The sequence below is a fragment of the Oryx dammah genome, unplaced genomic scaffold (assembly GCF_014754425.2).
Source record: "Oryx dammah isolate SB20612 unplaced genomic scaffold, SCBI_Odam_1.1 HiC_scaffold_25, whole genome shotgun sequence".
In the NCBI taxonomy this organism is placed as follows: domain Eukaryota; kingdom Metazoa; phylum Chordata; class Mammalia; order Artiodactyla; family Bovidae; genus Oryx; species Oryx dammah.
This window is the reverse complement of record NW_024070209.1, coordinates 12,906,124-12,930,801: the sequence shown is the minus strand read 5'-3', so window position 1 is coordinate 12,930,801 and position 24,678 is coordinate 12,906,124. Positions and strand designations below refer to the sequence as shown.

At 56.9% G+C, this 24,678-nt stretch overlaps 1 protein-coding gene across 23 annotated transcripts in view; it reads left to right on the top strand.

The window, feature by feature from the left end:
- DYSF (dysferlin) overlaps positions 1-24,678 on the top strand; it is a 222,141-nt gene that overhangs the window by 88,688 nt on the left and 108,775 nt on the right. For 9 of the 23 annotated variants that reach the window (XM_040223965.1, XM_040223960.1, XM_040223958.1 and 6 more), the window contains 13 exons: positions 4,541-4,656; positions 5,158-5,271; positions 6,723-6,900; positions 7,436-7,560; positions 9,493-9,599; positions 14,707-14,899; positions 17,225-17,380; positions 20,630-20,761; positions 20,846-21,012; positions 21,811-21,925; positions 22,202-22,307; positions 22,556-22,698; positions 24,422-24,595. In XM_040223965.1, the coding sequence (XP_040079899.1) occupies positions 4,541-4,656; positions 5,158-5,271; positions 6,723-6,900; positions 7,436-7,560; positions 9,493-9,599; positions 14,707-14,899; positions 17,225-17,380; positions 20,630-20,761; positions 20,846-21,012; positions 21,811-21,925; positions 22,202-22,307; positions 22,556-22,698; positions 24,422-24,595 (1,826 nt within the window). Of the gene's footprint in view, positions 1-2,941; positions 3,029-4,540; positions 4,657-5,157; positions 5,272-6,722; positions 6,901-7,435; positions 7,561-9,492; positions 9,600-14,706; positions 14,900-17,224; positions 17,381-20,629; positions 20,762-20,845; positions 21,013-21,810; positions 21,926-22,201; positions 22,308-22,555; positions 22,699-24,421; positions 24,596-24,678 lie in introns of all 23 variants that reach the window. The other 14 variants (XM_040223962.1, XM_040223956.1, XM_040223951.1 and 11 more) reach the window with 2 other exon arrangements.

Here is a 24,678-nt window from a genome sequence, read left to right as displayed (position 1 = left end):
TGTCACCAGCTAACCAGTTTTAAATACAGTTAAATAGCTTGATCTCTGTAGCAATAAAACAGTTAGACTTATTGCTCAAACTGGAGCCGTTCTCAGGCTCTCTCTAGGCCTGGAAGGTTAGCCCTTGCCTGCCTCCCTGCCAAGCTTCTCCCACTTGTCCTGAGGCCACCTCTGAATGTCACTCCAACTTTGAGATCTTTTTGTTTTTCTCCACCCTAGGATGTTCCAGAATATCTGGGTGATGCGTGGCCCTTGCTTTTCCCACTACTCTCAAAGCTCAAACTAAACCAAACTATAAAAATGGATTCTTTCTCTATATTCTCCAGCCTCACGGTTTACCAGCTTATTTAATCCAACCAGGAGTTTTTGTCTTCGTGTTTTTGTTGTTATTTCCAGCCAGGACAGGACCAAACGCTAGCCTCTTAAGCACTTTTGCCTGCAGGTTTGCCTGGGCATACTTAAGTATTCCTTGGACCCTATGCTCCAAAGCATTTAGTAAAAATTTTTTTTTTTTTTTAATGAGGAGTGATTTCCTGAGAAGCCTCAGTCCTTTTGAAAGGTAGCAGGCACATGAGCCCCATGAAACCTACACAAATTCTTTTGTAACTTTGTACATATGAAAATCATGCTACATAAATAGCACTCAGGCAGTTTTTTCCACGGCTACGAAATCCAAAGTTCGTTTCTTTTTGTCTTTGGAACATAGATGATGAGGATTTCCCAGCAGTTCTTGGTTTCCCCTCCTGCCTGGCACTGGCTGGAGTCAGGCAGCCAAGCCGTGGGCGTGGGAGATGTGCTGAGAGGCAGAGGGAGGGGCTGGGCCGGCCGCAGGTAATGGCCTCAGATGCTCCACGAGGAGGGGGTCCTGAGCTGGGAGGGCCTGCCCTGTACTTCCACAGGTGAGGGAGCTGGGCTGGGCTGCTCAGACCGCAGAACTGGAAGCGTTCATCTGTGTTTTGGGGCTTCCCCAGCTCCTGTTCCTTGGGCTTAGGGAAAACACACCAGAACACTTGTGTTTTGGCAGAAGAGTGGTGAGGACTAAATAGAGGCTTTGTCTTGGGTGCCTTCACTGATGATTCTGCCCTTGACTTTATGAGCTGTCTGCAGACACAAGCATGATCCTCACACCTGGAGACCTGTGACCCTACCCTTGGATTAGGAGTTGTCGGCCTTAGTTGTCGGCGGGACCCTGTCTTACTATGCTTCATTCTGTGCCTGTTAGGTTTGTGAAACAAACCAATGAATGAATGAGGCAATTAGTGAAAAAGGTGTGGTTGGGAACCAGGCTGCTTGGCAGCCCCCTAGCTTGGTCCTCCCAGCCACCAGAGGCACGTGTTGTTCAGATGACTGGTGGGACTAGGGGCCAGTTGTCTCTGGGCTGGGCACTAGTTTGCAGCCAGAACGCAGAGTTGGTCTGTGGGTGGAAAGCTGTATTTGCTCCTGTGAGGAGCACACAGGGGTTGGAACTATGACCTTGGCCTCATTAGCCCTAGATAACTGGCCAGGCCTGTTTGCAATCATTTGAAGGAGCTTAAAGTGGAATCTGTTTCCTTCCGGCGGGCCCTGGTCGTGCTCTCCTGGGGGTGCAGCTGTGCCCGGGTCGGTCCTCTGTGGTTGCTGAAACTCTCCTATGACCAGAGGCCTCACTCCCCTCCTGATGAAAACCTATTCCTGTGGATATGAAAATGGCCATGAATTATGGTCTATGCATTCTGACTCCTGCCAGCCGGCATTCCTAGCTGAGGCCGGCTGTGGAGAGCTGAGGGGCTGGGTCCCAGGGCCGCAGGCTCCCCCCATCCTCCAGGCCACCTCAGCTCACTTGGTCAGCTCTGTCCTTGTATCCACGTTCTCTCTTCTCCATGCCCTTTCTTCCTGTGTCTCTGCTCATTCTTCCTTCCTGCCGCAATGTTTTGCTCAGCTCTTGGCTCTTAATTCTGATCATGGAGCTATAGGAAAATAGCAATAGGTATTATTTCTTGAAGGAGACAAATATGTAGAGGTGATCAGTGAATGAAAATAGATATTTCACCAAACACAACCCCAGGTCAATCAGGACCCCAGACTGGGCCACACTTGGATGGTTGGAGGAGGAGACAGGGAAGGTCAGAGTGTGGCAAGAGGCAGGACCAGAGAGGACCATGGAAGGAGACCGAGGACCGCATACTCCTTTGGGGGCGTCTTGTACTTGTCTTGAAGTGCAGTTGGAAGTCTACCAGAGCATCTCCTTCCTTGCTTCTCTTATTTCTAGACCCTCCTTACCCACGTTTAGGGTGCACCCAAGAGTAGAACCTTCAGCTAATGGACAGTGTCTGGCACTGTGCTTCATTCAAAACAGCAGGTGCCAAAAGCCTCCTGTTTCAGAACTCTGCCCAGTGCCTGCTGTTGTGAAAATGCAACATGGTGCCCTTAGTGGTAATTCTAGAAATGAACACTAGGTGGAGATCTTGCGCCTTGAAATGCCTCCGCTCCATGCAGTCAGCCTGCCTGTGGGGTGGAGAGCTGTGTGTGCCTAGCTCTGGCCCTTTCACGTTTCCCTCATCCTTTCTTTGCATCTGTACTTTGTTTTCCCCTCTTATCTGGCTATAATATGGCAAAGCATATATATATGTATATATATATTTTTTTTCCTGTGTTATTCCTTGAATGTATTGAGTCAAGTTTTCAATTGACAGACAGAACATACAGCCCTGCAGGCAGCCAGCGGCGCTCATGCGGAGGCACTGGGACTCTGTCTGGCTGAGGCGGGTGCACTGATGACTTAGTGGGTGATAAATTCACAGCTGGGCTGCCCCTGGGATCTCGGCCCACATCTGTTTCCCGTCCAGGAGCTATTTCCTTCTGTCTGTCTGCCAACTGTCTATCCACAGTGCCTCGTTCACCTAATCGGTCCTCCACCCAGCCATGCCCATCCTAACCCCTCTTCCATTTCTTTACGCTTCAGAGGAGCCTGCAGGTGTGGTCAAGCTTCCTCCAGCCACAGAATGTACGTGCTCTCACCTCCGGGATGACGAGGGAGTTGGGCCTCGAGGTTTTTACTGGAGGGGCAAGGGTGCTGGTTGTGGGGAAGTGTTCCATTTGCCTGTGGTGGGCTGGAGATTCCCCACCACAATCCCCAAGCTTAACTTTGGCTGTTACCTCTCAACCACGGTGGAATATGTAAATTGCTGGGAACGCTTCAAAGGCAATTCCCTCCCACTCTCTAACCCCCTTGCCGAATGTGCCGGGCCCTGGAACTCAAATGGGTTCACTCTCTCTAGCAGGGTGGGGGGTGGAGCAGGCAGGGGGTCCATGATGAGGAAGGGGAAGTGTGAGTCCTCCCAGGGACCGGGAGGAGGCCAGGGTGAGCTGAAAACTCTTGAAGTTGAAATGTGCAAGGTAAATTATAGTCAAGATGATTAGTATAAATAATTAGTCATGCTCACAACAGCTCCATCAGGTCTTTCACCCCCAACCCGAAAGCCAGAGTGTGTGCTGGGGACTGGAGGAGGAGTGATGCGGGGTGCAGGGCTCTGGAACAGGCATGCTCCTGCGTCTAGTTGGGAATAGCTTACTGCTCAGGGACAGGCTCAAGCCCAGGGTCCCTGGAACCCACCCCCCAGGGTCTGAGCACTCAGAGTCATCTCAGATAGTACCTGCTTCTGGGCCCACCTCCCACCTTTGCCATTCTGGAAACGGCCTCTTCCTCCTGGCTTTTCAGGATTCTCAGAGTTTGGCCACTGAAGGCCCGTCCTAGGAAACTTGGCTGTCAGCTGGAAAATCATGACATTAACAAAAGAGGGCCGTCAAAAAAAAAGGATGGAAATGATGTGGAGGAAAGATTTTGTCTCATCATTAGTGTAATTCTCCAACTCTCCTCCAACTTGCTCCACTGAAAGATCCTTCTTTGCACAAAGTGGGGAAAAGGAGGAGATGCCAGGATGAGTCAAGGCTATTAAATGGTCTGTCTCAACTTCATAAGGATACAGGGGTGGAGGAGACATGTGCCTGGGGCTGCCCTGTGTGTGGGGCGACATCGAGTTGGGCCCCCTCCCTGGCGTCCAGGAGATGATGTCTCTGGTGACCAGGCTCTTGGGCCTTCTTTGTGCCTCCCCATAGGCTGGATGGCCTGAGACACAGATGGAAGGGCAGGGTGAGGAGGGGGTGAGCGTGAGCTGGGAGGGGCAGGGCAGTGAGCCCGAGCCCAGCTTTGCATGCCGGCTGAGTGCATGGACTTGAAGGTGAGACCACTGGGGTCATGCCTCTTTGCGGTCGTGTGTTCCTTTTCATCTCTCGGCCTCAGCTTCCTCATTTATACAATGAGACTAATAAAAACAATACAAATCTCCATGTCTCGACATGGTGAAGATTAAAGTCCCGCAGGGGAGACAGCGGTAGCTCTCATGGGGGTCACTGTCCTTTACACGTTTGTGGGGGCCGCATCCTGTGCACGTGTGAGGCGCTGAGACCGGGGATGGGCTTGGCCTGAAGGTAGCAGGGTTGAGCGCTAGACATTTCGGCTGGGCCGGCCCCTCTGATCTGCACTTATGTCTATGTCTCCCAGTGGATGACCATCTAGGCTTCCTCCCCACCTTCGGGCCCTGCTACATCAACCTCTATGGCAGCCCCAGGGAGTTCACTGGCTTCCCGGATCCCTATGCAGAGCTCAACACGGGCAAGGTGAGCCAGACAGGAGCCCAGATCCTGGGGCCTGCCTGGGCAGTATCTGAGGTCAGCCTGGACTCCAAGGGCCTGGCGGTGCTTGAGCGGGCCCAGGGCCAGGCAGCCACCTGCTCAGAGACCCCCTTCTTCCTCCCAGACCCGTCCTGGCCCCTTCTTCCCTCCCACTCCCTTCTCTTTGCCTCTCCTTTAGGGCAAGCCTGACATCCCCTCCAACCCCCACCCCCACCCCTGCTAATTTTCCTGGCCCCCAAGGGGCCCAGCTTCTGTCTCAAGTTTCATTCTCCCCTGGCGAGGTTGGACCTGGGTGCTGACCGTCAGGGTGGCATGGCCCATGAACCCTCTGGACCACCGTTTCCTCATCCGCAGAGGGATGGGCTGTGGCTCAGGGCCCTGCTGGTTTCCTGGGAGATGGGTGACCTCTGGGCCAGATGAGGCTCCTTCCCTTCACCTTCTCCCCTCCACTGCCCCTGCTCCTGGTGACCCTTCTTCCCCTCTCAGGGAGAAGGTGTGGCCTACCGAGGCCGGCTCCTGCTCTCCCTGGAGACCAAGCTGGTGGAGCGCAGCGAACAGAAAGTGGAGGCTCTCTCTGCCGATGACATCCTTCGGGTAGAGGTGAGGGGCGTGGCCCTGGGAGGGGCCAGGAGGGCAGTGGCCAAGTGGGGCTTGTGGAGGAGGGCTCAGCTCCACCCATACTCATATGCCTTCACACCTCTGGGCCTCAGAGTAACCCAGCACCTGGTCTGCCTTCCCGAGGAACGTTCAGAGGCTCAAAGAAGATAAAAAGTGAAAAGTGTTTCTGAAATGAAAGTGTTAGTTGCTCAGTCGTGTCCGACTCTCTTCAACCCCATGGACTGTAGCTTGCCAGGATCCTCTGTCCATGGGATTCTCCACTCAAGAGTACTGGAGTGGGTAGCCATGCCCTCCTCCAGGGGATCTTCCCGACCCAGGGATCGAACCTGAGTCTCCTGCATTCCAGAGAGATTCTTTATCGTCTGAGTCAAAAGAAGATAAATAGAAGTATTTTAAAGTCTAGAGCTTGATGCAAGATGAGAGGCTATTTTAAAATAGCTAACACTTATGAATCACTGTGTGTCAGACACTATGCTGATGATACTCCTCATGTCACTGAGTCCTCCCAGCACCCACCAGGTGGCTGCTCTGAGTATCCCCATTTTACAGATGACAACACTGAGGCTCAAATGTAGCAGAGCAGCAAGTGGTGGAACCAGGCTTTATTTCTGGGAGGCAGCTATGTGGAGTCCTCATGAGGGTTTATACCTTCTCACCCTGTGGTCAGTGGTGCTGGTTTGACTTCTGGCTTGTCCACTTACCGGTTGTATCAGTTTTCCTATAGGTAAAGTGGGAGTAATAGTTATACTCACCTCAAAAGATTGTTGTGAGAATGAAGTTTATTCATACCAGCATGCAGTAGGCGCTCGATAAGTGTTAGCTATTATCACTGTGTGCTTGACCAGCAAACCAGTCATGTAACCCCTCTCCTCTCTGCCTTCCACAGAGGGGATCGTGAAGTCATCTTGGTTCAGGCTGGGATGTGTGCTTGGGTGCTGGCCATATCCTCAGCCTGGTGCCTGATGCCCAGCGGGGACAATGGGGCTCACTCATCCCACGCCTGTGGCAGCCTGCGATGCTGCAGGGCTGGCTGGTGTGGTGGAGAGCCTGAGTGGTGCGGAGTGGGTGTTCTGGGTCGGGGGACACGGTGGATTACGGCCTTCAGCCCCTTCTGGAAAGGCAGAGGCAGGAGGCCAGGCTCCCCGGGGTTGTGGTGCCTCCACTGCTGGTTTGGATTAAGGAGCTCCATGACCTTGGAGGCGTGGACCTTAGTAGAGGAACACGGCCAAACACACAGGCCTGGAATGAGTTTGCTCAGTTACTGACCAAATCTGGGCTCTGGTGCAGAGCCGGAGCACTCGCCACCCACCCGTCCAGCCAGGATTTATTGGGTGCCAGGCTCAGCCAGGGCCTCCCAGCCACGTGACCCCTCCCTGCACTGATGTTCCTGTCCCTCCTCTTCGTGACCCCGAGGCTGCCCTCTCTGCCCCCAGAAGTACCTCCGGAGGCGCAAGTACTCGCTCTTTGCTGCCTTCTACTCGGCCACCATGCTGCAGGACGTCGATGACGCCGTCCAGTTCGAGGTCAGCATTGGGAACTATGGCAACAAGTTCGACACCACCTGCCTGCCGCTGGCCTCCACCACCCAGTACAGCCGGGCGGTCTTTGATGGTGAGGCTGGAGGCTGCGTGCCTGGCAGGGGACCCAGACCTCAGAGTAGGGGCCGAGCCCTAAGTCTCATTCCCTGCGGAAAGCTTCTGGAGGCCCGCCCCAAGGCACACATGTTCGGGGGACTCCCAGTCTGCTCCCCACTGTGCTGGCTCCCTGTGCTCATCTCCAGGTGCATCCCTCCGGCTGGGATCCATAGACTGGGCTCCTGACACCAGCAGTGGTTGGCCTAGATCTTGACCTTTGGCGACCACTCATTCCGTGGTGGGTGTGGGGCTTGGCGTGGAGACTTTGGAGAGCGTGGGATTGCGGGTCCTTCTGACAGCCCCTCAGCTTTGATGTGCTAAGGAGTCCTGATGAGGGCAGCAGCTGTCTGCTCAGTGCGTGAAGGGAACTTTCGGCACCTTGTCCGGGTGCTGGGGAATATGGGTCATGCCACAGGTGTCTTAGCTGGGGGGTGGGTGTTTGCATCCGCCCCCACCTCGGTCCCCCCCACTCCTCTGCTCCGGCTCAGCGCCAGGCCCTTGCGCTCTTCCAGGATGCCACTATTACTACTTACCCTGGGGCAACGTGAAGCCCGTGGTGGTGCTGTCATCTTACTGGGAGGACATCAGCCACAGAGTCGAGGCTCAGAACCAGCTTCTCAGGATTGCTGACCAGCTGGTGAGTGGAAGCTGGCACCACCCACAGCACCCCATGCATGCACCCCTCCCGCCCCGGGGGTGTCTTTAGTCCTGCCTCCACAGGGGCTAAGCCTGCAGACCTCACGATGCCTGTGGTCCCTGTGTCCTGACCAGGGCAGGCTTGCAATCCTGCCCTGCACACTGGGAAGAGAGGAGAGGGAGGGAGCCCAGCCCTGGGGGCATCATCTCTAGTCTGAGGTATGAGATGGCACAGAGAAAGAGCTGAGAGAGACCAAGCTGGGAGCAGAGGACAGAGCCTGCAGCCATCCATCCACTCATTCATTCATTCATCGAATGCTTTCGACTCCTAGCACAGCAAGCGTTGTGCTGGAAACATCTAGCTAGAGGGTGGACATGAACAGGATGCTGCCCCTGTCTCCAGGGGTCAGCTTAGTAAAGGAGTAGGCAGGTTCATCCACCCCTCTCCTACAGACGCTGGAATTTCAGTTCAGATGTTGCTCCAGGAGTCCCTAGGGAGTGGGGCTCAGAGGAGAGAGGAGGCCAGTTAGCATCAGGAAAGCAACTCAGGGCGGCGAGGGGCCGCATCCAGTGAGGGGAGTTGGGAGCTGGTTAGGATGCCCTTGTTGGGGTCCAGGGGAGTGGCTCTGGGAGGGAGCTAACCTCAGGGAGAAAATGGAAGTTGAGCTGCAAGGACTTGGTGGTCTGTTGGACTGGGGAGCAGGGGCTATGAGGAGGGCCTCCAGAGGCTGGGAGCTGGGGAGAAGAGCAGGGCTGTGAGGTCAGGGGTGTGTCCTGTCCTGGATGTGGCTGGAGGTTACTGGTGGATGCTGGGATTTGCAGGCCTGGCTCTTGGCCAGAGAGCAGAGGAGAGTCAAAGCGGGCAGAGGGGAGAGGCCAAGGGCAGAAGGTCCTGGTGGTGGCCCCTGGACATTTCTGTGTGCACATGGGGTGGAGGCTCACCCATGAGGTGTGTGGCCCGTGAGAACGGGGGGAGGCAGCTGTACATGCTTTGGGGGCCCACAAGGGCAGCAGGGTAGAGGGCGGGCATTGAGAGGTTTGGACAGGTGGAGGAGGCGAGCATGGTGAGAAGGGAAAGTGGAAAGGGAAGTGGGGAACGGGGTTTTAGAATGTCTGGGAGGAGTTGTCGGCCCCAGATGGGGACCATGATGACCCACACTTTCCCTGAACCTGCAGTTCTCTGGGAGGGAGGGACCAGTCCACACCCAGGTTTGGGAGAACTCGGAGTCGATTTTGTGCAAGTCCAGCATCTTCTTGGCCCTCTGTCTTCTCCCAGGCCATGCCTGGCAGAAAGGGGCTGGCTGTGCCTTCCAGAGCCTGTCTGTCCACAGTGTGGTGGGCCCAGGGTGGAGCACAGGCTCAGGAAGGCAGAAGAGGTGGGCAAGGGGGTGGGGATGGAGGGACAAGTCCTTGGCCTGAGGCTGACCTGTTGGGAGATCTCTGTCTTCCAGTTCAGGCCTGAGGCCTGGGGCTGGAGCGCTCCCTGGAGGAGACCAGTTGCAATGGGGCACAAGTAGGAGTTTGGGGAGGGAAGGCCCACTGGGGCAGGCTGTCTGAGCGCTCCCAAAGGAAGGAGAATGGGATCCAAGCCTGCTTGGGTGGTAAGGTTTGGAAAGGAGAGAGGGTGCCAGGTGGGAACTGGAGCTGGCTCCGAGGTCGCTTACCTGTGAGACCTGGCTTGACGGGGCCACAGAGAGTGAGATACACAAGCGTGGTGGGAGTCCCCGGTCTGGGAATTTGGATGTTTGGGGCGGGGAACCCTGGAAAGTTCTCGAGCCGCGACAGCCGCTGGCTTGTGGGGTCCGTACTCTGCCTTCTTGGCTCTCACTGTTCTTTCCTTTTTGGTTCAGGGGCTGGGCTGTGGTGACAGGACCTGGGGATTGAGGGTCCGCCCCACGGTGACCTTCCTGACCCCTGCCTGCCCGTTCCACAGGAAGCCGGCCTAGAGCAAGTCCACTTGGCCCTGAAGGCCCAGTGCACCGATGAGGACGTGGACTCCCTGGTGGCTCAGCTGATGGATGAACTCATTGCAGGCTGCAGGTAGGGGGTGCCCGGCACCCACGGCGCCCTCCCCTTCTGGCTGGCCGGGCTCTTTCCCGGGAGTGTTCGTGTGTGGCGGTGAGCGATGGCACGTCTCCCCGGCCACGCTTGGCTAGCAGTCCAGCCCGTGCTGAGTCCAAAGGTGGTGGAGCCAGCGCGGGGAGTTGAAAAGGTGACATTTAGAGCAGGTCATAAATCTCCCTGCAGCAGCGGCAGCTGCGGGCCCAGGGCGGCCTGGCTCACCTGAATGGGGAGCGTTGTGTCTCTGATCCCCGACCTCTTATTTCCCTGATGGAATCTCCAGGAGGAGCTGGCTGGTGGGGGTGACGGCGTCCCTCCTCCCCCCAAGGCTGTGTTGCGGACCAGTGTTTCTGTTTAGCCTTCTATTGACATGGCTGATTGTCAGCTTCAGGAAAAGGGAGCCCCAGGGGTGAAGGAGAATGGGGGTTCAGGGCCCTGGTAGAAGGGGAAGTATCTGAACCTCTCCTCCACAGCTGGGTGATTTGGGGCTCACCACCCACCTGCTCTGAACCTTGGTTTCCTCATTTCAGCCTGACATTAAGAATATTGTAACTGCTTTATAATGTCACACAAGCAAAATGCCTGGCCCTTAGGACATATTTAATAAATGATAGCTGTGATTATTATCAAGCAGAAGAAACATCGAGGAGACTTAGATTCTCGTCCTGTTATCCACCTTTGTGGCGTTGGGCAATTTCACTTCTCTGGGCCTCAGTTTTCCCAGGTATTAAATGGACTTAATAATAGACAGCAGTCTATTTTCTTACCATGGGATTAAGTGTGAATGTATGCAAATATATTCTACACCCTCCTCTAAATCATCTCACCCCAGCCCCTGGCTGCCTGCCAGTGCCCCTTCTGGTCCTTTGTACTCCAGGTAGGAAGCACACCTTTATCAGAAATGGCCCTGTGGCCTGCTGCCCAGATGAGTCATTCACTCCTTCTCTAAACTTTCCTGAGACCTGGCAGGTTCCAAGCGAGGAACCTAAAGCACGTTACAAGGGTGCAGCTTCAGCCCTCTCGGGGGTGATGAGGCAGAAGTGAGCAAATGAAGGAAGTGTTGGGGGCTTGAGACCTGTGCCCTCGGAGCTCAGAGCAGGTGCATCTTATGCACATCTATAGACGCTTCCTGGAGGCAGCGGTGCCCTAGGAGAACTCTGGAGGGGAGGAGTCAGCCTTTGGGGAACGGACTTCTGGGCATGGGCGCAGGAGCCTGGGATACCTGCTGCCCCCTGGGGGTTGTGGGGGGAGCTGCAGTCCCATTGGGACAGGCCTCAGGGGGTTGCTAAGGCAAGCCCAGAGCTGGGGGCAGCGGGGGCCCAGGGATTCCTGGGGTTCAGACACTCACTCTGGCTGCAGTGAGGGTGGTGGGCTGGGGATGGTGGTGAGGGGTGACTGATGAGGGCATCACCCCAGGCAGGGGACTCGGGGACATAGGTGAGAGAAGCAGAGGGCAGTGTGGACTGCAGGAGGCATTGTGGTGAGTAACAGCCTCATGGGGACCACTTTCTGTGCCAGGTGTGGTTCTGAGCATTTCACCTGCATTAACTGATCATAAGAATCTTATGAGGTGGGAAGTAGAGGGATCCACATTTTACAGATGGGAAAACAGGCTCCGAGAGGTTAATCGCCCAGATTCACACCCTAGTAAGTGGCTGACCCCTCGCTGTGCTGCTCTGTCCTGGACAGGCTTTGATGGTGGATTGAGTGTGGGGGCCCAGGGAAGGTCCAGAATGGTCCCTTGGCTCTGGCCAGAGCAGGAGGGTGGAGAGCTGGGCCATTTCTGGAGGGGGACAGTGGGAGAAGAGCAGGTTTGGTAGAGGGGGAGGCGCTCAGGGCTGGCAGTGCTGAGTAGCGGTTGCCTGTGGGCGTCTGTGGTCTGGAGGTCGGAGGTCACTGTGAGGCTAGAGGGGGTGCCGTCAACAGGGGCAGCCGCAGAGTGCCTGGCTGTGCCCCACTGCCCAACCTGACGGCTCGGGTGCGGAGGGCGGGCCAAGGCTCTGGGTTCACCACGGTCTGCTCGTGACTCATGCGCGGTGTGGACCTTGGCAGGTCCGAGGGGCCTGACACATCTGAGACTGGTGGGTCCCAGGCCCCTGGGCCGCTGCCCCGCTCTCCCAGTGCTCCGTTCTTGATGTACTTGGCTCAAAATGCCTCTGCCAAAGCCTAGTCCCCTTGAATCACTCTCCTGGGTATAGATGGTGGCTGGGGGCCTCCCGGAGAGCCCTGGTCTCAAGTCAGGGGCTTATGAGGAGGGTCCCACCCCCTCGGGAGGGCACGCACGCCTCTCTGTGGAAGGTCGGTTCCCTCAGCACCATCTGAGCCACCAGTAGCCCTGGGGCTGCAGCAAGAGAGCTCCCCACCCTGACCCGGCTCTGTGTCGTGCATCATTGCAGCCAACAGCAGGGCACCTGGGCGCGGATTACAAGAGCCAGCTTGCCATAGATGACCTCCAGCTGCTCACCCATTCCTCCAGCCAGCCCCTGCCCACCGCTCCACCATCAAGCGCCCTTCGTTTGCGCAGGTCCCTTCCTGCCGCATCTCCTGGGAGCCCCTCTCCCCGCTGTGCCAGTTGTGCCCACTCTGCTCCTTCGCCCAGCCTTCTCCTCTCATCTCCTGACCCACGGACCCATCTGCCAGCCATACCTGGGTGTCCACCAGCACATCCTACTCATTTTCTGTGATCTTCCTAAGCCTGTGCCCTGCCACCTCCACTCCAGCCCTGCAGCAGCTCCCGTTGCCTTCAGGAAAAGCCAGCTCTCGTCTGACACGTGGACTTCTCTGTCTCCGCTGCCTGCTCCTGGACCTCAGCAGTCTCACCCTCTGGCCCCTCGGAGCCTCCGTGCTGGTTCACTCCTTCGCATGTGCTCCCCCTGCCTCTGAGCCTTGTTTTCTGCACATTCTGCTTCTTCAGCCAGAAGGCCCTTCCTGCTCTGCTCGGCCTGACCCACTCTGTCGACCCTGCCAGTGCAGCTTGAGTCCTCTTCCTCCAGGAAGTACTCCAGACTCTGAGAAATCTCACGGGGCGGATCTAGCTTGTCTGTTCCAGGGCCTTCCTGAGGGCAGAGCTGGGCCTCATCCCTGGATCCAGCCTCTGGTCAGGACCAACAGAGCTGTTTCTAATGAGGAGTGAAATGAATGACCCAGCGCCCAGCGTATCTTTCAGAATGAATGACCCAGCGCCCAGCATATCTTTCAGGCTGTATACTCTCTCCTCCCAGGCAGCATCCCTATAAAGGCATCCACTCCATGCGGGGGCAGACAGCCACCTCGTGGACAGCTTGGCTCTGCTCCTAGCCTGTGCTGGACCCTGCCCTGGGCTGGCCTGTCGTTTCCAAGTCATCCAGGGTTGGTAGAGTGACTGCCCCTGCTTGGGGTTGGGGCCCTGTCATCGGCCTCCCCTCCCTGGTCTCCCTTTTTTCTGGGCCTGCCTTGGGCTTTACAGGGTGGGAAAGGGCCGAGGCACCTTGCTTGTGGCAGTTGCGGGTCTCGACTGTTTCTTGGGGAGCCTTGGCTGGGCTGGTGGCCTCCATGAAAATCTCCCTTTGGTGGTCTGCATGGCAGTCCCTCTTAGTTCCCAACCCGGGCTGGGAGCATAAATCACCCTGGTTGGCTCGCCTCTCCATATCCCACTCCAGACCCGCCTGCCCCCGCCCTCAGGCCCACTCAGGCCTCCTTCCCAGCAGGCCCAGCCCAGGAGTCCGGCCCGGGCCCCCCTTCACCCTCCGAACATGCCCCTCCGCCATGCTCTGGCGAGCTGGGGATGAAGGCTGCCCCTCTCCTGGCCTGGGGCAGCCCCATCCGAGGCACCCTCGGGGCAGTAAATATTATATTACCACAGGGTGTGCAGTACGTGACCTGAGACAGGCCCCAGGGCTTAAGTTTCCTGAGATGGAGTTTGCGTACTGCTCCCCCCACCCTAAAAATTCAATTAAAAAAAATAACAGGAAAAATGTAGTGCGCCGAGGGCCTGCCAGAGTGGTGTATCTGGCGGCGGCGGTGCCGCTGCGCTCGGCGGTAATTGGTTCTGCATAGCTCGGGGAAATTGGCAGAAAAATAAATCAGCCGGGAGCCGGGAGTCGAGACACCGCGGGGAGGGAACGTGAGGTGGGGGGTGGCTGCGAGTGGTGGGAGCAGATCTGGTGAGCGAGCGGGCTTGACTGATGTCCTGTTTGCGAGTCAAGGGCTTAGCGGGGGTGGGGCGGGGGTGGGGCGGCCCATGCCCTGGAGCAGAAGTAATCTGGAGGAGTCCTGCCCATTGAGAAGAGCACAGAGGCGGCCACCCCACTCTTCCGTCCTCTGTGACCCCTGTGTGCGTACTGACTGACCCTGGGCCTTGGTGTGGCCCGAAGGAGCCATATAAAGGGGCGCCCAGGCAGGGAGCCCAGCTTTTGGATGGGGGTGGTCAGAGTTCTACGCCTCCAAATAGGGTTGAGTTTAAACCCAGCCCCCCTACTGGAGGCTTGGGGCCGTGTTTCTGGGACTGCATGTACCCCCACCTCCTCTCCAAAGGCTTCCCAAGGCAGAGGGTTCTGGGAGGGGTGCTGTGGGGCCGCCTTGGGTCGACCCAGCTGTGCTGCTGGCTGCTGGCCTCCCCACAGCGTCTGCAGCGGCTTGTCAGGGGTCCATAAATTTCCTTCTTGAAGAAAGTGTGCGTATAACAGAATGGATTCGTTTCAGCCAAAGGCAACTTAGTGCTCAGGCCTCTGCTCTAGGAGGGTGCAGCGGGGGCAGGAGGGACTCACCGGGCCTCTGGGGGCTTGCAGTCAGTCGGGCAGAGGGGACGCACAGGCAAAAGAGGTCACGGAACTGGAGGCTGAGAGGGTAGGTTCCAGACAGGCAGCCTCAGAACAGAGAGGTACTTCAGAGCAGGAGGCACTCTGGCCAGTGTGGTTGGGGCAGGCTTCCTGGAGGAGGTGGCTGGAGGAGGCACCCAGGGCAAGTGGAGCAGCCAGCAGGAGGCTGAGGGTTTGAGGCCTGTTGTGAGTGCCTGTGCACACGTGTACATGCGTGTGTGTGTGTGGCTGGGCCTGGGTGAGTGCTGGGCTCTGGCTCATCAGGCAAATCCCGTCTCTGTCTGTCATAGCCAACCCCTGGGTGATGTCCAGGAGATGCCCTCTGCCACCCACCTGGACCAGTACCTGTACCAGCTGCGCACCCGCCACCTGAGCCAGATCACCGAGGCGGCCCAGGCCCTGAAGCTCGGCCACAGTGAGCTCCCCGCCGCCCTGGAGCAGGCTGAGGACTGGCTCCAGCGGCTCCGTGCCCTGGCGGACGAGGTAGCTGACCCTGAGATTGCCTTCCTTCCCACCTGGGATGTCAGAGCTGGGAGGGGCAGGGGAGATGTCTGGTCCAAACTGGCTCTATTGCTGGGTAACCTTGGGCAGGTGACAATCTCTCTGAGCCTCTATGTCTGCCGTCATAGAAGGGATGCTGCGTGTGGTGGGGCCCAGCCCAGAATCTGGCACGTAGTAGGTGCTTGATAATGCCCCCAAAGAAAGAAAGTGAAGTCGCTCCGTCATGTCTGACTCTTTGAGACCCCATGGACTGTAGCCTACCAGGCTCCTCCATCCATGGGATTCTCCAGGCAAGAGTACTGGAGTGGGTTGCCATTTCCTTCTCCAGAGGATCTTCCCGACCCAGGGATCGAACCTGGGTCTCCCACGTTGTAGGCAGACGCTTTACCATCTGAGTCACCAGGGAAGTCCAAAATGCCCCCAAGTATGCTCAGTAAATGTGCTTAATAAACGCTGCCAAGGGCTTCCCAGGTGCCTCAGTGGTAAAGAATCCGCCTGTAGTGCAGGAGAAGCAGGAGATGGGGGTTTGGTCCCTGGGTCAGGAAGATCCCCTGGAGGAGGGCGTGGCAACCCGCTCCAGTATTCTTGCCAGGAAAATCTCATGGACAGAGGAGCCTGGTGAGCTTCAGGCCATAGGGTCACAAAAAGTCAGACATGACTGAAGTGACTTAGCACAAATGGTGCCAAAGTGTGTCAGAGACAGAGCTGGGACCAGAATCCGGGGCGCCTGGCTCTAGGCCCAGTGCCAGGGCCCCTTCCCCAGGGACCCAGCCCCCCACCCCCCAACCTGTCTGCCTCGAGCCTGCCTCTCACGGACCCTGTGTTTCCCACCCGCCCGGATGCTCCTGAGCCCCAGGCTTGCGGAGGCTGCACCTGCAGCAGTGTTGCGCCTACACCTGAACCCTCTGCCCCCGGGGCCAGATGCCCCCACCGGGCCTCCAGGGAAGCAGGCAGGCCACAGATGTGTCCAGGATGAGGAGAAAGGCCTGCCCATATGTCATGGGTGGACACAGGTGCTGCCTGCCCTGGCCAGAGCCACATGGGACCCCCAGGGAGGGAGGTGGTGAGGCATGATCTCTGCAGAAGGGGTGTGCAGAGAAGGGCAGGGCTGAGTGGGGAGACGAGGGCCCAGGAGGTGGAAGGGGTGCTCCGGAGGGGAAGCGGCCTGAAGGGTCAATGTTGTCTCTTCCCCAAGTGGGGCCTCCAACATATGACTGGTTACCTGGGTGCCACTGTGCTGCTCAGGCCCCGGATGACCCCTGGAAGTGGCTGTGGACCATCCCCTGGGGCCGGTCACAGACTGCCTTCCACGTCTTGGCCCCGACTCCGGAACCCTCAGCGCAGCCTATGTCATGGCTGGGAGTGGTTAAGGTGACCCGAGTGCTAAGGACTGTGGAGGGAATGGGAGGGAGCCGAGTGTGCTTCAGAACCCCCCAAGGGCTCATCAGCACGGGTCCAAGCCCCACTGATCTCTTATGTCTGGAGTGCGGCCTGAGCATCTGCATTTCCGGCAAGCTTCCCGGTGGCGCCGCCGGACCACACTTGATGCTGTGGTTAGGGACATACGTTTAGAATCAAAAAAGCCTGGCTCCTCACCTCTTTGAGCCCGAGTTTCCTCGCCTGTGCTGCCTCCAGGCTGCAGGGGTGAAGTGACACGCAGGGAGACGCTAAGGGAGGGCGCCGGGCAGCAGCCCCTCCCACAAAGCACAGGCCTTGGGAGCAGACGGATTTAGCCAACCCACCACCTCTCCGGATTGTGGCATCCGGGATCAGTTCTCCCTAGAGGCGTGGAAGCGCTCCAGGACCCTCTGTTTTCAGAGCCCTGTGTCAGCGGGCCCAGAAAAGGGCCAGACCCCCGAGCCCCTGCTGTTAGAGGGAGGAGGGCCTGGTGTCCTCTGGGAAGGGGCTCGCCTTCTGTGGATTCACTGCTGCTCTCAGGAGTGGGGAAGGGGGTGGCTCTTAGGTGTAATGTCGTCTCTAGGGTCAAGTCAGCATTTCTCTACTCCCTAGTGGAGGGGTCTAAGAACCTGGGCTCCAGGCAGGAGGGTCTCTTCCCAGAAAATGTGAATGCAGATCAGTGAATACCTGGTGGGCTACTCCTGTGAGCTGGGGGCAGCCTGGCGTCCTCTCCTTGAGGGCTCATAGCTGCTGAAGATAGAGGTGCCCAACCAGTCCTGGGGGGTCAGGGGACACCCGAGGGTAGGGGCTCGGAGGAGAGGCCTGTGGAGGCTGGCTCACTCGTGGTGGGCTGAGGGCGCGGGCCAAGAGGTACCGTCGTCCCTACCCTGATTGCCACCCTCTCTCCAGCCCCAGAACAGCCTTCCCGACGTCGTCATCTGGATGCTGCAGGGGGACAAGCGGGTGGCCTACCAGCGGGTGCCTGCCCACGAGGTCCTCTTCTCCCGTCGGGGCTCCAGCTACTGTGGCAAGAACTGCGGAAAGCTGCAGACGATATTTCTGAAGGTGGGTTGTTTTCCCTCAAGTCATGGTCATACTCTCTTACCCCTAGAGTGGTCCACTTCCCTCCGGTTTCCTGTTTCCTGTCAGGCTCAGAATTTCGAGGCTCTGCTCTCTGAAGGGACCGAGGGCTTCCATAGAAAGACTTCCCTTCTCCCTTCCTCCCACAAAATCCCTAGACCCCATGCACTTGGTCTGGAAAGCGAGTAGGTGAGAATCAGGGGGTGCTGGGAATGAATGAGGGGCTGACCCGGGAGGCTGTGCTCCTCTCCAGCCAGCTCCCTGGTGGGGGCGGCCTCAGCCCGCAGCCCCCGTGGCCAACCTTTAGGAGTCCTGGCACAGACCTGCCTCTGCCCTCCCGAGGGTTTGGCTCCAGGTGGAATCACACTCGGGTTGGAGCTCCTCCCCGTGTTAAGGCTGGTGTGTGGGCACTAGCTGTGCCCATGGCTCTGCTCATTGGAGGCCTGGGACCAGGTAACCCTGTCCCTTCCGTCCTTCGGTCCCCACCTCCCCTGCCCTTTCTCTTCCCACCCATCCTTACTCCCCCACCGTTTTCTCTCAGCCTTGGGGGCAGGTGGCAGGGGAGTGAGCAGGTGCCTGAAGATGCCTACTTTCTTCTCTGGGTTCATGTGGGGATACACGAGCCTTGGTCAGGGTGCTGTGGCCGGCTGGTCGGGACAGTTCAGGGACACCTCTCTCTGAGCTGTGGCTGCTGTGGCCCAGGTGAGGGTCTGCGTGTGGAGAGCCATCACTGAGGCTGCTCTGCTCGAGGAGGAAGCCTGCAGAGTAAGCCTGCTGCTCACCGCGTGGGGCTGACTCCAAATGGCTCTGCTGGCATCATAAAGGGCATGGACTTCAACCTTCCTTCCCCTGTCTCTTCCCATCCACACCAGAGCCTCCTTCCTTCTCACCTCTTCCAGGAAGTCACTGTGGACTAACCTTAGCCTCCAACCTCGAGTGGCTATTGGCCGATCCATTCATATACTGGCCAGTCATTTTCGCTGCCCTCTGAGGTGGGCAGAGGAGACAGCTTTCAAACGCATAGTGTGTGTACACAGGTTGTAGGTTGGCTGAAATACTGTGTGGCCTTGGGCAGATTGCCCAATCTCTCTGAATGCTGTTTTCCTACCTATAGAATAAAGATCAGACTGCCCTGATTATAGCATTGAGGATGGAATTAGGTAGCACAAGTCAAGGGTCTTACCGGAACTAGGTGATCAATGAATACAATTTTTTTTCTTCTCTTCTCCCCTTTTCCTTCTGGGGAGCTCTTTGCCCCCTGGGGAGAGGAGACTCCACCAGCACCATGGCTGGAGGCCATCACAAAGCCAGGGATGATCAGAAGTCTACATGCAGGTCATTGGTGCTTCAGAGGAGAGCCGGCTTTGCCTAGAAAGAGGGCGGGTGTGTGAGGCAGTGGGCTGCCCCTCCCACCTGGGACATTTTCCTCGTGAGATCCTAACCTCCTAGCATCCTGCTTTCTTCTCTCCCAAGCCAGCTCCTTGCCTAGTCGGGCAGATGGGAAAGGAAGTCCAGGGAGCGGCCACATCTGAACAGGATTAACCAGGGAGGGCTATCAGGCTGCAGTGGAGGTGAGGCTGCAGGAGCGGGCCTGGTGGACGCCTGTGAACGGAATGAACATCAGGCTCTGACCTCTTGGCCCTGCAGCCTCAGGGAAATGCAAACTGAAAAATTTTTCTGATCCCAAGCAAGAAAAAAAAAAAAAAGATATAAGATTGTTTCTCGAAGTCTTCCCCACTGAGTTTATGAGCCCCGCCAGTAGCTCCTGAGCAAGCTCTACAAAAATGTTGGCAGCAAGCAGAGACCAAGAAAACATTGGTGTTTCTTAACTTAAACCAAAGTTGGAAAAAATGAGCACCAGCAGAGAGGGAGAGGAGCCCCAAACTAGACATTTCTTTATTTGCTGTTGCTATTTTGGGTCCAGCAGGCTGGCCCTGTCTGGGGGAGGGCAGGGGAGAGACTGGGGGTGGAAGGGGGAAGAGGGGGGTCAGGCATTCCTGCCATCTCCCTGGGGCTGGTGGTTTGGAGGGGAAAAGGCTACTAACCACCCCAGGGGAGAGGACACCGAAGCAAATAGTCATAGGGAAGTTTCCGAGGGTTGATACTTGGGGTCAGGGCTCCTTCAGGCTTCACTGAGGATGAACCAAGATAGGGAGGTGGTGAAGGGTGAGATTGCTGATGCCCTGGCATGACCACCCTTTTCTGATCCTCTTACCTGGCCTGGGCTCCTGCTCTGGGGATCCAGGCCTCTTCAGCTGGTTGGAGAACCCTTAGCTCAGCCTCCCTTTCCTCCTCTAAACCCGCCAAAGTGACTTTCTCATCTCATTGAGCTCCATGTCCCAGCGGAGACACTCTTCCAAGCTCAGGCACATGAAGCCTGGATACTTAATGTGTTACTTCCTCTAAGGGACTGTGTGTTATTCTGAAAGTGAGGCACTTCTGTTCCTTAGGCCATATCTGACCCTTGATTTCAATCAAATGGTGAAGCAGTTGTGGAGAATAAATGTTTTATGTTGGGTTGTTGTGGTTATTCTGTTTTGGCAGAGCTTCTGAAAGTTTCAGGATAAAAAGCAGTTGAAGACCAGTGAATAGCGGTTAACATGCTGATAAGCGCTTGAAAGGGTGGGGATATCAGATGATACACTAACATCCAGCCAAAAACCCCTGAAAAAAAAAACAAAACTGAAACTGAATAGAGAGGCTTTAACCTCGTCTCTTTTCAGACCTTTCTCTCTCTTATAGAGACATGTTCTAGAACAACCACACTGTCCAATATGCTAGCCATATGTGGTTATTTAAATTCAAACGAAATAAAACTAAAAATTTAGTTTCTCAGTCATACCAGCTACACTTTAACTGCTCAGTTGCCACATGGAGCTGGTGCATTGAACTCTGCAAATGTAAAAATCCATTTCCACTGTAACAGAAAGTTCCCCGGGACCATCCTATTCTAGGAGAGAGCAGAAGTGAGGATGTGGTAGGAGAGGGGAGAATGGGGCTCGACATGGCCCGTCTCTGCAGAAAGCACCGGGATGGGAAGAATGCAGTCTTCTCTTTTGATGGGAAGGAATCTTGGTGAGGCTTCTCAGTCATCCATGAACTTCTGAGAAGTCCCCCAATAGGGCCCACCCTGATGGGGTGTCAGGCTGGTATGCCCAGGCCTGGAGGCCCTGCAAGTTGAGACATCCTGACTCTGAAGGGGATTGTGGGTTTCTTTCCTTCTCTGGTACCCAGTATCCGATGGAAGGGGTGCCCGGAGCCCGGATGCCTGTGCAGATTCGGGTCAGGCTCTGGTTTGGACTCTCTGTGGATGAAAAGGAGTTCAACCAGTTTGCTGAGGGCAAGCTCTCCGTCTTTGCTGAAACCGTGAGTGCCTGACCGCCTGCCCATCCTGCCCCCAGCCCCTGAGCTACTGCAGGCCTGCTCACTTCCCTGTTGCTCACTCTCCAGTATGAGAACCAGACCAAGCTGGCCCTGGTTGGGAACTGGGGCACAACTGGCCTCACCTACCCCAAGTTTTCTGACATCACGGGCAGGATCAAGCTACCCAAGGACAGCTTCCGCCCCTCAGCCGGCTGGGCCTGGGCTGGAGACTGGTTCGTGTGTCCAGAGAAGACGTGAGTCATGGGCAGGGAGGGCTTGGAGACATGGGCAGGGAGGGCTTGGAGACCCCGTCTGCCCCAGCCATTTCTCGAAAGGGTCTCTGTCTACTCTGCCCCTGTGCTGGTCAGAGTACTCCCTTGAACTCTCCTGGGCTCACGAGGCAGCATTCTCTGCTCAGAGGGCTCTAATGATCAGAAAGTCCTTTCTGATTAAACCTAAGCTGACATCCAGTAGACTTTTCATCCATTGGTTACAGCCCTTTCCTCCAAGATACCAGAGAAAGCCTACTCTCTCCTCTGCATGTTAATCCCTCTCCCGTCTCGGTCCCTCTCCCATCTCAGGCCCCCTCTCCCTTAGTGCCTCTCAGGACAGCCTTATCATTCTCCAACTGCATTGCCATCTCCATCTCTTCCTCCTCTCTCTTTTTCCATTTCGGTTGATATTCAACAATTTTTTAAAATTTTTTACTCTTTAAAAATTGAAGAGTAATGCCTATCTTAGTCACGTACTCAGATCTTAAGAATGTAGCTTGATAATCTTTTACATTTCTGCAGCTGTCTACTGAGCTTCAAATACCCACAGGGTTTTTGGAGTCTTCAGTTGGTTTCCCTGTTTCTTTCTTTATCTTGGTGGTGACGTTCTCTTCCGTCCCCTTGACTCGCTGCCCTTCCTGTCTCTTCCCCTCATCTCTCCTGTTGTTGGTTGGAAGTGAGGCTGACACGGAAAGGTTGGCCGAGGCCCTGGAGTGCTCTGCCGGAGGGTGTGGATGGGTGGGGGTGTTGGCAGAGACTCTGACTCACCGCTGTCCGCAGACTGCTTCACGACACCGACGCTGGCCACCTGAGCTTTGTGGAGGAGGTATTTGAGAACCAGACCCGGCTCCCCGGAGGCCAGTGGATCTACATGAGCGACAACTACACGGACGTGGTGAGGGGGTGCTCTGGGGGCAAGTGGGCTCTGCTTTCCCAGAGTCCTGACATTTAGGCCCAGGAAGGGCGTGTGACTGAGAGAAGAACGCTCTCCCCTGCTCCCACACCCCCAGCACCCATGCTCGGGCTTTCACAGGGCCAGTGAGAGGTCTGGCAAGGGTAGGACACGGACCCCAAGTCACACCTGGGGCTTTGAGAGTGTGCAGCGTCAGGGTGCATCTTGTCATCTCCTCATCCGTCTCTTCTCATGCTTGCCTGACCTGTGTCACTCTAGAACGGGGAGAAGGTGCTCCCCAAGGATGACATCGAGTGCCCACTGGGCTGGAAGTGGGAAGATGAAGAGTGGTCCACGGACCTGAATCGGGCCGTTGATGAGCAAGGTGGGCGGCGTGTGGAGCCCCGTGAGCACCCAGCAGTCTTGTGAGGCATGTCGGTGGGGACAACTAAAGGCAAAGCCCTTGGACTTGGGGTACTGGCCTTCACTGGGCTACTTCATCTGGGGGACCTCCTGGGGAGCCCTTACTTCAAACTACAAATCGGGAATTGGTGGCCATTTGAAAGTCTGAACGTCCTCCGAGTGCTGAGTGGGAGATGGCCAGGTGATGAGTGATGGGCGCCCCTCCCCCAGGCTGGGAGTACAGCATCACCATCCCGCCGGACCGGAAGCCAAGGCACTGGGTCCCTGCCGAGAAGATGTACTACACACACCGGCGGCGGCGCTGGGTCCGTCTGCGCAGGAGGGACCTCAGCCAGATGGAGGCGTTGAAGCGGGTGAGCCCGAGGGTGGAGGTGGGCAGAGCTGAGGCCCTGGGGAGGGGAGGCCAGCTGGGCACAGCACGCACCTCTGTGCACACACGCATGCAGGGGGCGTGTGCAAGCCAAGCACTCGCAATGCTCAAAGATCACGTGTCGCTCATGGACACATGATCCATGGTGCTCATGGACAGAAAGCACCCAAGTGCCCACGACTGTGCAAGGGGATGTGCTCAGCATCCCCTGGAAGGTGCGAGGTGTGCCTCGAGTGGGGTGTGTGGCTGGGGGTCCTTGGGTCAGAGTCTGAGATAGGAGCTTGGCTACCTGCAGTTTGTTGAGGCAGTACTCTCAGGGGTGCCAAGAGCAAGACTGTGGTCCCAGGCAGAGACGGTTTTGACTTGAACAGTGGCTCGGAAAGGGGCTCAACGTGGAGCACCACAGAGCTTTCCTCGCCTGGAGGCAAGGGGGCTGGGGTTTGTACCACCTTAGCCATCAGTCATTGGCTGGGGTTGCTGGGGTGGGCTGGCTGCATACCCTCCCCAGGAAGCCTGTTCCCTCTAGCACGGCCAATTCCGCGAAGGGGCCTGCTGGGGATGAGGGTGCTGGGGATGAGGCAAAGAGGCTGGGTGGGCTCAGTCAGCACTTACCAGGGGGCGTGTTCACAGTGTGAGCACCCTGCCCACGGCCATGCCCGGACACCCCTGGGATGCAGACAGCTGCAGAGTGAGCTTGTATGAGCACATACCTGCCTGCACCTGCTCCCCGGGTCACCCAGATGCTCGCGTTCTGCGTGCCTGCCTCCCCGGAACCCTCTTGGCCTGTGTCCTTCCTTTCCAGGCGCACGTTGGAATTTTGGCTTGAGAACTAGGCCTCCCCTCCAGTCCAGGAATAGCCTTTGGCATGACCCAAGTCCCTTCTCTCTCTCTTTGGTCACAGAGAATCTAGAGCGGAAGGTTACTGGGTCCCAGGAGAGGCCAGGCTTTTGGGCAGCTGGCTGTTCCTGGTGTCATGAACCAGACAGACTCCACTGTGCCCGTGAGGGCACCCAGGGGACATAGGCAAAGCCTTGCCAGGTGCTGTGCCTCACCTGCCCCTTCCCCACCAGCATCGCCCCGGAGAGGGACACAGCCAGCCTTGGGACTGGCGCTGAGCTCGTGGCCCTGAGGATCATCTCAGGTCATGAGATGGCGGGAAGGGGCTTCTGGGACTCCCTCCAAGATGGGAAAGGGCCCCCTTGGAGGAAGTCTGGGGAGGGGGTCTCTCCACACTGTTGTAGGTCTTGCCCAGTGGAGAAACAACCTATGGCTGGGAAATGAGCTATTCATTTTGCCTCCCAGTTGCAGGTCCATTTCCATGTTTATAAGTTGGGATATGAAGAAGAAAAAGGAAATTACAAGGAAACCTTGGATTCATGAAATCCACCTAGAATCCAAATAAACAAACAAACCAAAAGCCCAGTGATTTCATCACTGCTCAGTCTCCCTTCCTTTCCTGGCTCCTTGGATCTCCCCACAGCCCAGGGAGCCTCTGATTTCCTGACCTGGGACTCTTGTCACTGCAGAAACCGCTCAGAACCCCTTCCTCCAGGGGGCCCTCCCAGGTTTTCCTACCTGCAGGGTGATAATGCGAGGTGTGCGTGTGGGGAGTCCTGGAGGGCAAGGAGAGCACAGCTGGAGTCCAACCTGGGACTCCCTGCCAACCTGCCAAGCGGCCCCTGAGTCTGCCCTGTTCTCCCATGCAGCACAGGCAGGCGGAGGCGGAGGGCGAGGGCTGGGAGTACGCCTCGCTCTTTGGCTGGAAGTTCCATCTGGAGTACCGCAAGACAGACGCCTTTCGCCGCCGCCGCTGGCGCCGCCGCATGGAGCCCCTGGAGAAGACGGGGCCTGCGGCTGTGTTTGCCCTTGAGGGGGCCCTGGTATGTGGCCATGCCTTTCTGGGGTTGATGGGGTGCAGCATGTTTTCCCAGGACTGTTTAGGGCTGACACAGGGGAGGTGCAG